General features: G+C 44.2%; 1 protein-coding gene across 1 annotated transcript in view; it reads right to left on the minus strand.

The window, feature by feature from the left end:
- LOC126162937 (guanylate cyclase 32E) overlaps nt 1-16,640 on the minus strand; it is a 935,168-nt gene that overhangs the window by 17,897 nt on the left and 900,631 nt on the right. Inside the window, exons 22-23 of the mRNA XM_049919769.1 lie at nt 15,538-15,636; nt 5,673-6,052 (exon numbers count right to left, since the gene is read on the minus strand). Of these exons, the coding sequence (XP_049775726.1) occupies nt 5,673-6,052; nt 15,538-15,636 (479 nt within the window). The remainder of the gene's footprint in view (nt 1-5,672; nt 6,053-15,537; nt 15,637-16,640) is intronic.

Here is a 16,640-nt window from a genome sequence, read left to right on the forward strand (position 1 = left end):
CCTTGAGTTTTTTTTTGGGGGGGGGGGGGTGAGGTTAACAAGAGAACGGCTACTAAACTGACAGATGATAACAACACAGGTAAAAAACAAGTGCAGCAGTCAACAGGTGGCCCAAACAAGCTAAAAAAGATAAATAAAAAATCGACAATCATATTATCAAACAAAGTTCTCCCATAGCCAGTATAGAATCAATGCTGTGTGCTGATACGTCTGCAGAAAATCAGGGACTTAGGTCGGTTGTAATGGAACAACATCCTTTGTTGAACACAGATCCAGGCTACAATAGCTGTAACATTTTCAGGAAAGAGGTACTTTATTTACATTAGCGACGAGAAAAACATAGCATTAGGTCAGTTAAACTATTGATAAAAATCTTTTTTGGAAGCAGAGATGCCAAACAGGCCCACAAAGGCTTCGAAATTTCGACTTCTGGTGGATCTATGAGAGCCAGTCAGACTTCAGAGTGAATGAAATCAGCATGTTTACTATATAATGTTTAGTTATGAATTTTAATAAAATAAATGTCCCAGAATATAAATAACGACGATACCAATTAATTTCTATGTAAATGAATCAGATCATGAAGATTTAATGGTGTCGCTAGACGAAGGACTTTGGTCGCCAAACGCATGACAACTATCTTAAGTACTACGCAGAAGATAGTGGTGAGACTGGGGCAGGTTGTCAGCAAAGTTGGGATGCACATTTCAGTGAGTACAGACTGAATAATGAGAGTTAATTGTGTCAATAAACGAATACTGACAACTGCAAAAACACCAATAAAATCCAGGAAATTATGGCCAGGAACTACCCATCCTACTCAGAATGTTGTGGTTGGACTGTGGTTTCTGTTGAGACATCCAGAAGGCAGCAGCGACTGAGAAATGAAACTTGCGACAACCCACCGAACAACCCAGCTCTAAACTTGCCCCAGTCTCTCCTACTTGATGTGGGCTTGGCTGCAGCCCTACCTTGCAAATTTTGTCGATCGTTTGTGCCACAGTTTTCGATATATTTGTCAGCTGATACAAGGCACGATCATGAAATATAAATTATCACCTTGAAACAAAAATCCAACACTAACAGTGAAACACGATATCCGACACATTTTCCTCAACAATGGCGACATTCCATCATTATCAAAATGTTCAAATGTGTGTGAAATCTTATGGGACTTAACTGCTAAGGTCATCAGTCCCTAAGCTACACACTACTTAACCTAAATTATCATAAGGACAAACACACGCACCCATGCGCGAGGGAGGACTCGAACCTCCGCCGGGACCAGCCGCACAGTCCATGACTGCAGCGCCTGAGACCGCTCGGCTAATCCTGCGCTCCATCATTATCCACAATGTTACTGGATAGACAGTATATAGTAAGTCTGAGAATTGCAGGGCACTCTCACTTCTAATTCGGAGTTATGTCACTTCATGTTCTTAGGGAAGATGATATTCATTACGGTTTGACTTCATACATCATGATGAAATGGTGGGAAGTAGCTAAAGCTCTTGCTTGTGTGCTCTGGGGAAGGAATAGCAGTAAGTTTTACTTGTGTTCAAAGGAATACGGTGCCAATTTAAACGACTGCAGTAAAAGCACGGCGACGGTGGGCCAAGGGAGGCGCGTTTTTTCTGTGGAACCTGGGTGAAAACATTGCCGGACGGCTGAGTTCCACGGTCTTATTGCGGAGAAACATTGGTTGGCGCCAGTTGGGAGGCACTACCGCCGAGAAGTCACCGCTACAATGGCCAGCGCATTGTAGACCAGCAATAAAGCAGAGGGTGGGCCCTTGTTAGTCAGGAAGCCGACAAGTCAACTGTGAGCGATCTGCGAATTTCCATGGGTCACTGGCGCCCAAACGTCCAGACTCTGTTTCAAAACATGTTTGTGAAAGTATGAGGCTTTTGGCGAGTTTATGGCTGTTCTTTGGGAACTTCGAAATGGATGCAACAAGGGAGATAACAAGCTTTTTATGGAGGGCTGTGGTTCCATCGTGGTCATGTTGTTAGGAAAAGACGCGGGGTAAACGTGTGGGAAAGAGGCCGCGAAGGTGAATTTTGTTTTCTTTTTCCCAATTAACTTTAAAGTCTATGATTGGTCAAATCGGTGTATGCAGAACAAGGGGCGCTCTTTGAGCTTCGAATGCTGTGCTCCAGCTCGTGATTGGGTTGTGCTAAAGTGGGGGAAGTCTAAGATGTAAATAGGCTTTTGATACCAAGCTGAGGAGGAAAGCGGATAGAAAGAGATCACTCTTTTACAGGCGCTTCGCTTGTAAAGAACTGCAGGTCTCTACCTAAACGGTGAGACTTCTGTCCTTTGCTAGTGTCCCACTTAGAGCCTGAGCCAGTCACCTTCTGATCTGTCAGAGGTACTGCTTCTAGCATCACGGTTGGTTGGTTTGTTTGGGGGAAGAGACCAAACAGCGAGGTGATCGGTCTCATCGGATTAGGGAAGGATGGGGAAGGAAGTCGGCCGTGCCCTTTCAAAGGAACCATCCCAGCATTTGCTGGAGCGATTTAGGGAAATCACGGAAAACCTAAATCAGGATGGCCGGACGCGGGATTGAACAGTCGTCCTCCCGAATGCGAGTCCAGTGTGTTACCACTGCGCCACCTTGCTCGGTTCCTAGCATCATGCACATAGTGAGTTATGTGTGGGTGTACTTATTTGTCTTGAGATGGCCATCTAAACATTTGACATATTGGCCGACCGGTGTGGCCGTGCGCTTCTAGGCGCTTCAGTCTGGAACCGCATGACCGCTACGGTCGCAGGTTCGAATCCTGCCTTGGGCATGGATGTATGTGATATCCTTAGGTGGATTAGGTTTAATTAGTTCTAAGTTCTAGGGGACTGATAACCACAGATGTTAAGTCCCATAGTACTCAGAGCCATTTGAACCATTTGACATATTCTGTCACACATAATCATGGCTTGGAGTCAGATTGGTTTGTCAGACCGGCAAACGGGTCCACCTGCACACTGGAATCCACCAGGCTTTCAGAGGCTCATAGGGAATCACCTGCATTGCGAATTAACCGAACGTGAGACCACGTACTTGCATTTTTCGGGCTCGCGCCATTAATAACAGATTGCGCCCGTCTATGACTTCAGTCGTCGAACGCATAGTGATGTGCTGCCCTGACCAGCAGGAGGGTAAAGTATTCGCTGCTACGGCCTAGGGCTCCAATAGATGTTTCTCAGCACCCTGTTCTTTCGAACCATATTTTTCTTTTTTTGAATAGTAGAGTATAGATGGTTGATGGTGGCGTAGCTTTTGTGCCATAACCCCGATTCAAGTGTATGAAGTCAGATAAAGCGATTAGTGTTCAGGTTAGTGTCATGTATCGATCCCCAGCTGATCACTTTGTCCACCATAGACCACATGTTAGTGAAAGCGTTTGTCAATTAAAAAGGTTTGTGTGACATTTCTTTTGTCATTTTTGTTGTCTTGTGATGTTAAGGATGAATAAATCTATTGTCATTTATATCTCAACTTCTCCCTGTGTTCTGATTAACAATACCTTGCCATTCTTATTAAAGTCCAGATTCTAAAAGAGAGTAGCAAGCCTGCAAGTTGTTATGGCCCTAAGACACATCAGAAATTACAGTTAGATCTATCTATTTTGTCCTCTTATGTTTGGTAGAAAATCCTGTATTCAATCAGAAATCTGGTCCGAGCGCGGTGAGCTCATGTTTTGCTCGCTAACACACCGTGGTACAACAACCGAGTTAGAAAACTGCTGCGGAAGCAAAGGGAACTTCACAGCAAACATATACATGGCCAAAGCCTTGCAGACAAACAAAAATTACGCGAAGCGAAATGTAGTGTGAGGAGGGCTATGCGAGAGGCGTTCAATGAATTCGAAAGTAAAGTTCTATGTACTGACTTGGCAGAAAATCCTAAGAAATTTTGCTCTTATGTCAAAGCGGTAGGTGGATCAAAACAAAATGTCCAGACACTATGTGACCAAAATGGTACTGAAACAGAGGATGACAGACTTAAGGCCGAAATACTAAATGTCTTTTTCCAAAGTTGTTTCACAGAGCAAGATTGCACTGTAGTTCCTTCTCTAGATTGTCGCACAGATGACAAAATGGTAGATATCGAAATAGACGACAGAGGGATAGAGAAACAATTAAAATCGCTCAAAACAGGAAAGGCCTCTGGACCTGATGGGATACCAGTTCCATTTTACACAGAGTACGCAAAGGAACTTGCCCCCCTTCTTGCAGCGGTGTACCGTAGCTCTCTAGAAGAGCGTAGCGTTCCAAAGGATTGGAAAAGGGCACAGGTCATCCCCGTTTTCAAGAAGGGACGTCGAACAGATGTGCAGAACTATAGACCTATATCTCTAACGTCGATCAGTTGTAGAATTTTTGAACACGTATTGTGTTCGAGTATAATGACTTTTTTTTCGAAAAAGACGGTCATGTGAAACCCAGTTCGCGCTATTCGTCCACGAGACTCGGAGGGCCATAGACACGGGTTCGCAGGTAGATGCCGTGTTTCTTGACTTCCGCAAGGCGTTCAATACAGTTCCCCACAGTCGTTTAATGAACAAAGTAAGAGCATATGGACTATCAGAGCAATTGTGTGATTGGATTGAGGAGTTCCTAGATAACAGGACGCCGTACGTCATTCTCAATGGAGAGAAGTCCTCCGAAGTAAGAGTGATTTCAAGTGTGCCGCAGGGGAGTGTCATAGGACCGTTGCTATTCACAATATACATAAATGACCTGGTGGATGACATCGGAAGTTCACTGAGGCTTTTTGCAGATGATGCTGTGGTGTATCGAAAGGTTGCAACAATGGAAAATGGTACTGAAATGCAGGAGGATCTGCAGCGAATTGACGCATGGTGCAGGGAATGGCAATTGAATCTCAATGTAGACAAGTGTAATGTGCTGCGAATACACAGAAAGATAGATCCTTTATCATTTAGCTACAAAATAGCAGGTCAGCAACTGGAAGCAGTTAATACCATAAATTATCTGGGAGTACGCATTAGGAGTGATTTAAAATGGAATGATCATATAATGTTGATCGTCGGTAAAGCAGATGCCAGACTGAGAGTCATTGGAAGAATCCTAAGGAAATGCAATCCGAAAACAAAGGAAGTAGGTTACAGTACGCTTGTTCGCCCACTGCTAGAATACTGCTCAGCAGTGTGGGATCCGTACCAGATAGGGTTGATAGAAGAGATACAGAAGATCCAACGGAGAGCAGCGCGCTTCGTTACAGAATCATTTAGTAATCGCGAAAGCGTTACGAAGATGATAGATAAACTCCAGTGGAAGACTCTGCAGGAGAGACACTCAGTAGCTCGGTACGGGCTTTTGTCAAAGTTTCGAGAACATACCTTCACCGAAGAGTCAAGCAGTATATTGCTCCCTCCTACGTATATCTCGCGAAGAGACCATGAGGATAAAATCAGAGAGATTGGAGCCCACACAGAGGCATACCGACAATCCTTCTTTCCACGAACAATACGAGATTGGAATAGCAGGGAGAACCGATAGAGGTACTCAAGGTACCCTCCGCCACACACCGTCAGGTGGCTTGCGGAGTATGGATGTAGATGTAGAAACGGAATTTCGAAATTGTATCGAACGCACTCCGCAAGTCAAGGAACACGGCACCAGCTTTGATGCCTAAGTGAATGTCCCACCTCTAGGAGCGGGTGGCCGTCCACGTTGGCGGCCTGCGACGGCAGCTGAGGATACTCGGTGCAGACGCCGAAGCGCAGCCTCTTGGGCGACTCCAGGCTGGAGCACCTCGCCAGACGGCTCTTCAAGGACGAGCGCGGCCCCAGACAGCCGTTGGCCGCCTGCTGCTGCTGCTGCTGCTGCTGGTGAGCTTTGCCGGCTGCCCGCCTGGCTGCGCGCTGCTCGGTACGCGCACTGCGCATGCGCGGCTCCTCTCCCAGCAGCCAGTACGTCAGCTGCTCGCCCTTCCCCTTCATGCAGACCAGGCCGCGCTCCGCCAACTGGTAACCCCCCAGCTGTTCAAGCAGCCGCTTGCAGGCTGCGCTGCAGTGGATCTTCAGTGCTGTAAGCAAGTCCAATTAGGGCTAGCGTAAACAAGTTACCAAACAGCTGTAGTAGCTAATTAGGATAAATGCAAATTCGCTAACGTGTAGTATGAGATTAAGTGGTCATCAAAATGTAAAGCTGATCAGCCAACTGTGTATATGGAGCACTTTCAAACGCATGACATTTGATTGTCGTTGATTGTCAGCTGAAGGAAGGGTGTTCATGTACTACAGTTTCGTTTTGTCTATTTGAAGTTTTGCATTTACATGACAGCATCCAAATTTAGGAAAGACTCACACACTTCTTCAAACAGCTGGACTGCCTTCACCTTGTAACGGAACATATTAAAGGCTTTACTGTACCGAAGTATGCGATACCCTCCAAATTAAACTAGTTTAATGAGTATTTATGATTATAGCAAAGGTATTGTGTATGTTAACAATGATTGCATAACATGTCTCCATAAACAGTCAACCCATTAAATTATACTGAATAACTGACCCACACAAAAGTTAATATCACTTGATCACTGATACAGCAAATGTCATCATGTAAAAACACTGAGTTCATCTTAAATAATTAATGTGAAGTACGAAAAATAGTGGCCAACTTTGGTATTTTAGATCTCCTTAAATAAAACTCACCCAGTGAAACCTATTTGTTCATTAGGAGCGGTTTCACTCAGTATTCACGAAATCAATCCTATTTTAGACGAAAACCAATGTAATTCTTAATAATTCATGTTATTTACTTATTTATGCAAATTAGAGAAGTCAATTGACAAACATCTAAAAAACGGCCTTTTTGTAACAAAGAATTATTCTGTCAAGTCAACAAATCTGTCTGTCATTTGAATAACATGTTAAATTATGTCACTCGATGCAAATTAATAACTTTTCTGCACAAATTATGATAACAGATGTACATGTGACTTATAAACTATATCTCTTTTTAGTAGTTCTTTGACAATGTTATAAATACGAGCAGCAAGAAGGGTTGGAAAGCAGTCGGAATGTCATTTTGGTAAAGTGTGTTTGTGTGTTATTGTTTGAGGTAGAGAAACAATGCAAAGAACATGTAAAGGAAATACTACTTTGTGTTGTGTCATGGTCTTTGGTGGACAGTGGAATTAAGATGGCCACCAGAGTAATAAATATTTGAAGTTTACATATTTGTTGGTTTCGCTCGTTCTTTATCATCAAAAGCACATAAAAAACACGGGACCTCATGTTTTAACCCTAGACAACCAGATGTAGAGCCAGCATCAGTATCGAGACACAGCAGCGATCCAGCAAGCAGCATTGATTACTACAACACAATGCATTTTAATGGCGCCAACCTAACATCAAGTGCTAACAAGCTCCGTAAATGGGAGTGAAATAGTGCGATTATAGCAATTAGCAATATCTACGACCAAGCGACCATTACAACCTCTCCTAGATTTCCCGTAATTAGAGTCCCAGTACCCTAGAGGCTGCGCCATCCTTGAGAGCCATGAACTGCTGCTGTACACTATCAACATATCCCATCTTCCCTTGATCTCCAAACTCTCCATGTCCTTTATTAACTTAATTTCCATCACCTTTCCTCCCAGACCATGAACGTATCCCTGAAATCAACTATAAGAAGGTTCCTGCCCTCTCTTACTCAGCTGTCAGTCCCTTCTTCTCCTAATACCCCTATCCCACCTTCCCAAACAGACATCCCACATCATTTTCCATATAACATTATCCACAGCATTTTGCGCATTCCAGTCCCAATCCAAATTACATGGCGGTATCGGAAAGCTTTTGATCGGATAGTGTAAGCGGAGCAAAGACAAATATGGAATCATTCTAGTGACGATATTGACCGCAAATGTGGAAATCCGCTGACATTAGCGGCTATGACAAAGGGTGTTACGTCCCATCGCCTGGGAACTTGCATCTCCGAAACAGTGAAGCCGGTCGGCTGTACGATTCTCACTGTCGCGAGCGTCTATGGAAAGTGGTTGAAGGACAATGAAATCATGAGTGAGGGACACGTCCACACCTCATCACAGAAACCTTGCACGCTATGTGAAGCGGTATAGGCGGCGATCTGTGACACCTCTGACGACGAAGTAAATTGCTAGTGCAAGCACGAGTGTTTCGAAGCGTACCGCTCAACGCACGTGTTCCATGGTGACCAAACAACTCAGTTACGATTGCAGTGGGCAGTGGATCACTGAGACTGGACCGAGGATAACTGGAAAAGTTTTAAGTTTCTGGTTATATCAGACCTATGGTCGTTTTCGAATCCGCTGTCACCCGGGTGAATGTCTGCTCGAAACAGTCCCGTGAGAGCAGTATCATGCTATAGGGGTGACTGACCTATGTTTCCACGGGACGTGTGGTAGTAATCGAAGGCATCATGACAATAGTGCATTGTTGTTGTTGTTGTGGTCTTCAGTCCTGAGACTGGTTTGATGCAGCTCTCCATGCTACTCTATCCTGTGCAAGCTTCTTCATCTCCCAGTATCTACTGCAACCTACATCCTTCTGAATCTGCTTAGTGTATTCATCTCTTGGTCTCCCTCTACGATTTTTACCCTCCACACTGCCCTCCAATGCTAAATTTGTGATCCCTTGATGCCTCAAAACATGTCCTACCAACCGATCCCTTCTTCTAGTCAAGTTGTGCCACAAACTTCTCTTCTCCCCAATCCTATTCAATACCTCCTCATTAGTTACGTGATCGACCCACCTTATCTTCAGCATTCTTCTGTAGCACCACATTTCGAAAGCTTCTATTCTCTTCTTGTCCAAACTAGTTATCGTCCATGTTTCACTTCCATACATGGCTACACTCCATACAAATACTTTCAGAAACGACTTCCTGACACTTAAATCTATACTAGATGTTAACAAATTCCTCTTCTTGAGAAACGCTTTCCTTCCCATTGCCAGTCTACATTTTATATCCTCTCTACTTCGACCATCATCGGTTATTTTACTCCCTAAATAGCAAAACTCCTTTACTACTTTATGTGTCTCATTTCCTAATCTAATTCCCTCAGCATCACCCGACTTAATTCGACTACATTCCATTATCCTCGTTTTGCTTTTGTTGATGTTCATCTTATATCCTCCTTTCAAGACACTGTCCATTCCGTTCAACTGCTCTTCCAAGTCCTTTGCTGTCTCTGACAGAATTACAATGTCATCGGCGAACCTCAAAGTTTTTACTTCTTCTCAATGAATTTTAATACCTACTCCGAATTTTTCTTTTGTTTCCTTTACTGCTTGCTCAATATACAGATTGAATAACATCGGGGAGAGGCTACAACCCTGTCTTACTCCTTTCCCAACCACTGCTTCCCTTTCATGCCCCTCGACTCTTATAACTGCCATCTGGTTTCTGTACAAACTGTAAATAGCCTTTCGCTCCCTGTATTTTACCCCTGCCACCTTCAGAATTTGAAAGAGAGTATTCCAGTTAACATTGTCAAAAGCTTTCTCTAAGTCTACAAATGCTAGAAACGTAGGTTTGCCTTTTCTTAATCTTTCTTCTAAGATAAGTCGTAAGGTCAGTATTGCCTCACGTGTTCCAACATTTCTACGGAATCCAAACTGATCTTCCCCGAGGTGCATTATGTGATCTTTATTACGGACCACCAGCATCCCTCCGTGCTTGGTATCTTCCCCGATGGTGACGACTTCTTCCACCAAGATGCAATTAGGCCAAAATCGTGCTAAAGTGGTTTTCTGGGCACGATAATGAACTCAAGTTGATGTCTTTGACATCAAACTCGCTGGAACACTGTCAGGTGCCTGCTCCACGCCTTCGAACCACTGGCCCGTAATTTACGTGAATTGCTTGACCTATGTGTAGACATTTTGTACTATATTCCTCGGGAAAGGTATCAAGGACTTGTCTACTCCATGCTTCAGAATCGCAGCTGTATTGTGTCCCAGGGTGGACCAGCACGCTATTAAGCAGGTGGTTGTAATGGCTTTGGTCAGGGTCATTAGTGAGTATCGATTCAGCTTCTATGGAGTGTTTTCAAACAAGGATGTTTGCTTGAGTGTCTGTGATATGGATGTAGTTATTCAAAGCGTAGACGAGTCTCTGCTGATGTAGTATCAAATCAGACGAATTAGAAGATGCCCCATCGACGCAGGCAGCCGTATATGTTAGGGTGGTGCTTACTGAATCTTGGGGCTATGTGGTTAGAAATACGAAAATATTCTACTGGTCAGCCCACGTGTGCAGGTCGTACGGCATTATGTTACAAGACCGTTGGTAGACAGGTCATGCACAAGCTGCAAAAAGCTTTTTCCAAATATATTTAATCCATATAGTAATCATCCAGAAGGAAAAAGAAGAGGTAAGACGGTATTACTTATAATATTTCACCGCGCAATATTAAGTCTGTTTAAAATAAGGTCTCTTGTTGAAATATATGAATGCTAATTATAAATCTTTGCGCTACCAGTTTATAGCATCCAGCAAGTAACTAAACAATACAGCTAGCGACATCTGTTGTGAATTTGAGCAGCTGATAACATATAAAAACAAAGAGTGAATGGGGCATGTGAATCAGACTTTTTGGGGCTATTTGGATCGGAATATAATATGCATTATTTCTTCTTTATTATTTATGTAGCCTAATTATACACAATCATCATTCAGCTACCGTAACAAAATCTGTTTTTGGTAAAATTTTCGATGTCACCTGGAGACGTGCAGCTAATGTAGGAAATGCTGTGAAGGGATTTGAGTGCATAGGAATTTTGCCCTTCGATCGCAACAAAATGCCATCACACTTATTCCTTCCTTCATTCACATTCCTAAATGATGATTCCCGCTCTGTTACCACAAAATCAGAAGTAAATCCAGTCCCTGCTACTCCTTCTAATCCTAACTGCAAGGAAAGATAAGAATTCAGCTTGTCATCTGACTTCACCAGTTCATCTCAGTCTTACAAGAGAGAGGAGAAAATTTCAATTTGAAAACCCTCAAAGACAGAAGATCAAGTGTTGAAAAAATACGCTAGATGTTCGAGAGACATCTTCAGATCCAGAAGAGAACTAATCTTGATCGTCACTTGAAGCTGAGTCTTAGGAATAAAACATACCTTGAGGTTTGTGCAGCATCGAATGTTATTACCCCAGACTTGTGAAGAATGGGGAATGGACAAGATGTGATAAGTGCAAGGTGTGGTTTCAAGAAATTTGTATGGGAGCTGCTGGTTGAAACCAATTTTGCTGCGGGTAATGCACGTAACAGCTGCTGGAACAGTTAGAAAGTGTAATCTTTGTATTGTGTATAACTCTGTGACAGCTTACAGTGATTCACTTAGTCCCATTTACTGTTCAATAACCCCACAAACTTTTAAATTTTCTATTGTTTCACCATTTTAAATTTTGCTGTTTACAATGAAGAAGAACAGATCTTGACGAAATGTATCTTTATTACATAAAACTTATACGAGGATTGGAACTTTAATAGTGGCAATTATTTATTTACAGCTCGTACAAAATAGATACGTGTATCAAAGTTTTACTGACCTTCAAAGTAGTCACCAGCAGTGTGCATAACCCGTTGCCAGCGATGTGGAAGTCGTAGGATAATCTTAGCAGTACCAGTTGTGTCAACAGTTCGAGCGATGCGGTCTATTGCCCGACGAATTTTTAGCAGTTCTGAATCGAATGAAGTGAGGTGTTGCCTTCAGTTTAGAAATCGAGTTTAATTCACTAGGGCTTAAGTCAGCGGAGTGCAGTAGGTGGTATAGCACTTAGCATCCCCATCAGTCAAACAAATCAGTAACAGCCTTCACTGTAAGTGCTTGAGCACTGTCCTGCAAAATGATGGTCAGGTCCTGTAGAAAGTTTCATCATTTCTGTCCCTATGCTGTTAATTTTTGGAACACAACCTACGACCAGCTTAGAGACAGAAATGGTGACACTTTCTGCAGGACTTGACCGTTGTTTTGCAGGACAATGCTCAAGCACGTACAGTGCAAGCTGTTGCTGATTTATGCGACTGATGAGGCTGCTAAGTGCTACACCACCTACTGCAGATCCCTGACTTAAGCCCTCGCGAGTTCAAACTGATTTAGAAACTGAAGGAAACACTTCACGCCATTCGCTTCAGAACTGCTACAAATTCGTCGGGCAATAGACCTCGCCGCTTGAACTGTCAACACAACTGGCACTGCTAAGAGAATCCTACGACTTCCTCATCACTGGCAACGTGTTATACACTATGCTGGTGACTACTTTGAAGGTCAGTAAAACTTTGAAACACGTATCTGTTTTGTGCGAGCTGTAAATAAATATTTGCCACTATTAAAGTTTCAACCCTCGTAGCTACGATTTATTCATCATTACAATTTAACAATCGTAATAAACTATTTACCACCCCTTTGGGTCCTAAAACGTTGAAATGATTCATTTAGCCCCACCTTACTTTATCTCACTTAGGTGAGACTATACCTACATGACAGTGAATCCTTTATACCGCGTTCATAGGAATCAACTAGCAAGATTAGAAAACTCTGCATAGAGCTTGAAACCGGCTATGTTCTTTTGATTTAACCTGAAAATGTGACTAAAATAACTAGGTTTTACTTTTTGACAGTATCTCTTTAAGTCTATGAGACAAAAAATCTGCCATTACAAAAAGAGTAGATGTTTGCATGAGAGGCGCAATCTAACTAGTTACTGAAGGATATACACTGATCAGGCGGAACATTATGGCCACCGTCCTACTTTCTATATAAACCCGTCCAGGCAATAGCAGCGTCGCCTGACGAGGAATGACCGCTAGTCGGATACACGCACTGCATGTAGTATCAGTGAGCGTGCTAGCCGTGTGTAGAATGAGGAAGATGCGCGATCTGTCTGCGCAGATACAGGGTGTTTCAAAAATGACCGGTATATTTGAAACGGCAATAAAAACTAAACGAGCAGCGATAGAAATACACCGTTTGTTGCAATAGCTTGGGACAACAGTACATTTTCAGGCGGACAAACTTTCGAAATTACAGTAGTTACAATTTTCAACAACAGATGGCGCTGCAAGTGATGTGAAAGATATAGAAGACAACGCAGTCTGTGGGTGCGCCATTCTGTACGTCGTCTTTCTGCTGTAAGCGTGTGCTGTTCACAACGTGCAAGTGTGCTGTAGACAACATGGTTTATTCCTTAGAACAGAGGATTTTTCTGGTGTTGGAATTCCACCGCCTAGAACACAGTGTTGTTGCAACAAGACGAAGCTTTCAACGGAGGTTTAATGTAACCAAAGGACCGAAAAGCGATACAATAAAGGATCTGTTTGAAAAATTTCACCGGACTGGGAACGTGACGGATGAACGTGCTGGAAAGGTAGGGCGACCGCGTACGGCAACCACAGAGGGCAACGCGCAGCTAGTGCAGCAGGTGATCCAACAGCGGCCTCGGGTTTCCGTTCGCCGTGTTGCAGCTGCGGTCCAAATGACGCCAACGTCCACGTATCGTCTCATGCGCCAGAGTTTACACCTCTATCCATACAAAATTCAAACGCGACAACCCCTCAGCGCCGCTACCATTGCTGCACGAGAGACATTCGCTAACGATATAGTGCACAGGATTGATGACGGCGATATGCATGTGGGCAGCATTTGGTTTACTGACGAAGCTTATTTTTACCTGGACGGCTTCGTCAATAAACAGAACTGGCGCATATGGGGAACTGAAAAGCCCCATGTTGCAGTCCCATCGTCCCTGCATCCTCAAAAAGCACTGGTCTGGGCCGCCATTTCTTCCAAAGGAATCATTGGCCCCTTTTTCAGATCCGAAACGATTACTGCATCACGCTATCTGGACATTCTTCGTGAATTTGTGGCGGTACAAACTGCCTTAGACGACACTGCGAACACCTCGTGGTTTATGCAAGATGGTGCCCGGCCACATCGTAGGCCGACGTCTTTAATTTCCTGAATGAATATTTCGATGATCGTGTGATTGCTTTGGGCTACCCGAAACATACAGGAGGCGGCGTGGATTGGCCTCCCTATTCGCCAGACATGAACCCCTGTGACTTCTTTCTGTGGGGACACTTGAAAGACCAGGTGTACCGCCAGAATCCAGAAACAATTGAACAGCTGAAGCAGTACATCTCATCTGCATGTGAAGCCATTCCGCCAGACACGTTGTCAAAGGTTTCGGGTAATTTCATTCAGAGACTACGCCATATTATTGCTACGCATGGTGGATATGTGGAAAATATCGTACTATAGAGTTTCCCAGACCGCAGCGCCATCTGTTGTTGAAAGTTGTAACTAATGTAATTTCGAAAGTTTGTCTTCCTGAAAATGTACTCCTATCCCAAGCATATTGCAACAAACGGTGTATTTCTATCGCTGCTCGTTTAGTTTTTATTGCCGTTTCAAATATACCGGTCATTTTTGAAACACCCTGTAGTTATGGCCCAGAGGATCGGCACGAACATTTCGGAAACTGCACGACTCGGCGGGTGTTAGAGGAGTGCTGTGGTGGGCATCTCCAACACGTGGCGAAGCCAAGGTGGTACCACGTCCGTACGTCGTGGAGCTGGGTGGGGTTGGGTGACCTCCCTCATTACAGGTATCGGACGTTGTAGGCTGGGCATACCGGTAAAACAGGACAGCCGGCGAACTGCGGCGGAACTAACATCAGACTTTAATGCTGGGCATAGTACAAGTGTGTCCAAACACACAGTGCACCGAACACTCCTACGATGAATCTCCGCAGCCGGCGACCCATTCACTTTCCAATGTTAACGGTAGGACATCGACAACTACGACTGAAATGGGCACGTGACTACCGGCTTTGCACGTTGACGCAGTGGCGGAGTGTTACATGGTCCGATGATCCCGAGGGCGTGAATCCGTCGTCCTTCAGGGGAACAAGTCCTTGACACCTTTACTGCGGGACGGAGACAAGGTGGTAGCTGCTCCATTGTGCTCTGGGGAACATTCACGATGCCATCTATGGGTCCAGTGGATCTCGTGCATGGCACCAAGGCGGTCAAAGAGTATCTTACACTGTTTGCATAACACGTACACCCTTTCATGACGATCGTGTTTCCCGACGGCAGTGGCATTTTTCAGCAAGATAATGCGCCATGTCACAAGGCCAGAGATGTGATGGAGTGGCCTTAGAAACACAGTGGCGAGTGGCGAGTTCCAGTTGATGTGCTACCCCCCCCCCCCCGCCCCCCTCCTCCAATTCGCCAGATCTGAACCCGATCGAACATATCCGGGATGTGAATGGACGTGCCGTCAGTGCTCTTCGCCCCCTCCCGCGCAATTTACGGGAATTAGGCGACGTGTGTGTGTGTGTGTGTGTGTGTGTGTATGTGTCTGTGTGCAGATGGTCTATGAACTCCTTCCAGCGACCTGTCAAGGCCTCATTGCTTCCATGACACGACGCGTCGCCGCTGTTATCCGTGCCAAGGTGGACATACCGGCTAATAGGTACATGGAGAGTGTCTGATAATTATAAATTCAAAACTCACGTAATCCTGTAGATTCCATTCGCGATGCCGTGTTGACAGTGTCGCCGAACAGACAATAGCGGGGCATCTTGAGACCGACGACTCCAGCACATACTGGCCCTGAAAACGACAGCGATTGATGATAGACAAATGTCAAAAAATGGTTCAAATGGCTCTGAGCACTATGGGACTTAACATCTGTGGTCATCAGTCCCCTAGAACTTAGAACTACTTAAACCTAACTAACCTAAGGACATCACACACATCCATGCCCGAGGCAGGATTCGAACCTGCGACCGTAGCAGCCGCGCGGTTCCGGAGTGCGCGCCTAGAACCACTAGACCACCGCGGCCGGCACAAATGTCATGATGAACTTTGTAGCTGCAGGGAGATTTCGTTCGCTGCGCATAGAGTGCTGATCTAACGATAAAGTTTGTTTTTATCTTATATTATTTCATTCCCCTTGGCCTAAGGAGTGCCATGGTAGTGGTAACAATTACATTCCAGTTTGTTGTAGATTACAGTCAAAGTTGCAAATAACAGTTTTTTTACATCAAACTGGTTACGACCAGTTGCTGTCCCGTGATTAAATCCACGATTACATCCGCTTTGCAGCCACAGAGATTTAAAATATAAAAATGATATTAAAACATGGAAATGATGTTTAATTACACATAGTTTATAAATTAAAGTAATGAGGACTTTCTTTGAATTTTCAAACGATATTTGGCTAATCTGCGGTTTTGTGGCTATGAGCGAGTAAGGAAGAATGAAAAATGTGCTATACTGGTTCTGAGGCTGGAGTCAGCTGTACATGCGTTAATTTTGTGCTACTGTTTTGGGAAGAAAAAAGGTGAAAATGATGTGGAAGAAGGCCCTGAAACAAGCTATTGAAAAGGGAAGAACTCGAGTGTGGAGAAGATGAAAATGTGTATCCTGATAGACCTGGTAGGTCAGTCAAAAGGGACTGATTAATGTTTCGCTGTGACAGAACGCGGAGCGTGTTTGGGTGTGAGGCTGAGGAATGCAGCAAGTACAAGTGCTGGATATCATAGGTCAAACAACTGGGTGGTTGGGGTCAAGTTTGCGTAATGTGTAAGAAATCCGAAATGTGTACAAAAGCG

The sequence above is a fragment of the Schistocerca cancellata genome, chromosome 1 (genome assembly GCF_023864275.1).
Source record: "Schistocerca cancellata isolate TAMUIC-IGC-003103 chromosome 1, iqSchCanc2.1, whole genome shotgun sequence".
Taxonomy (NCBI): Eukaryota; Metazoa; Arthropoda; class Insecta; order Orthoptera; family Acrididae; genus Schistocerca; species Schistocerca cancellata.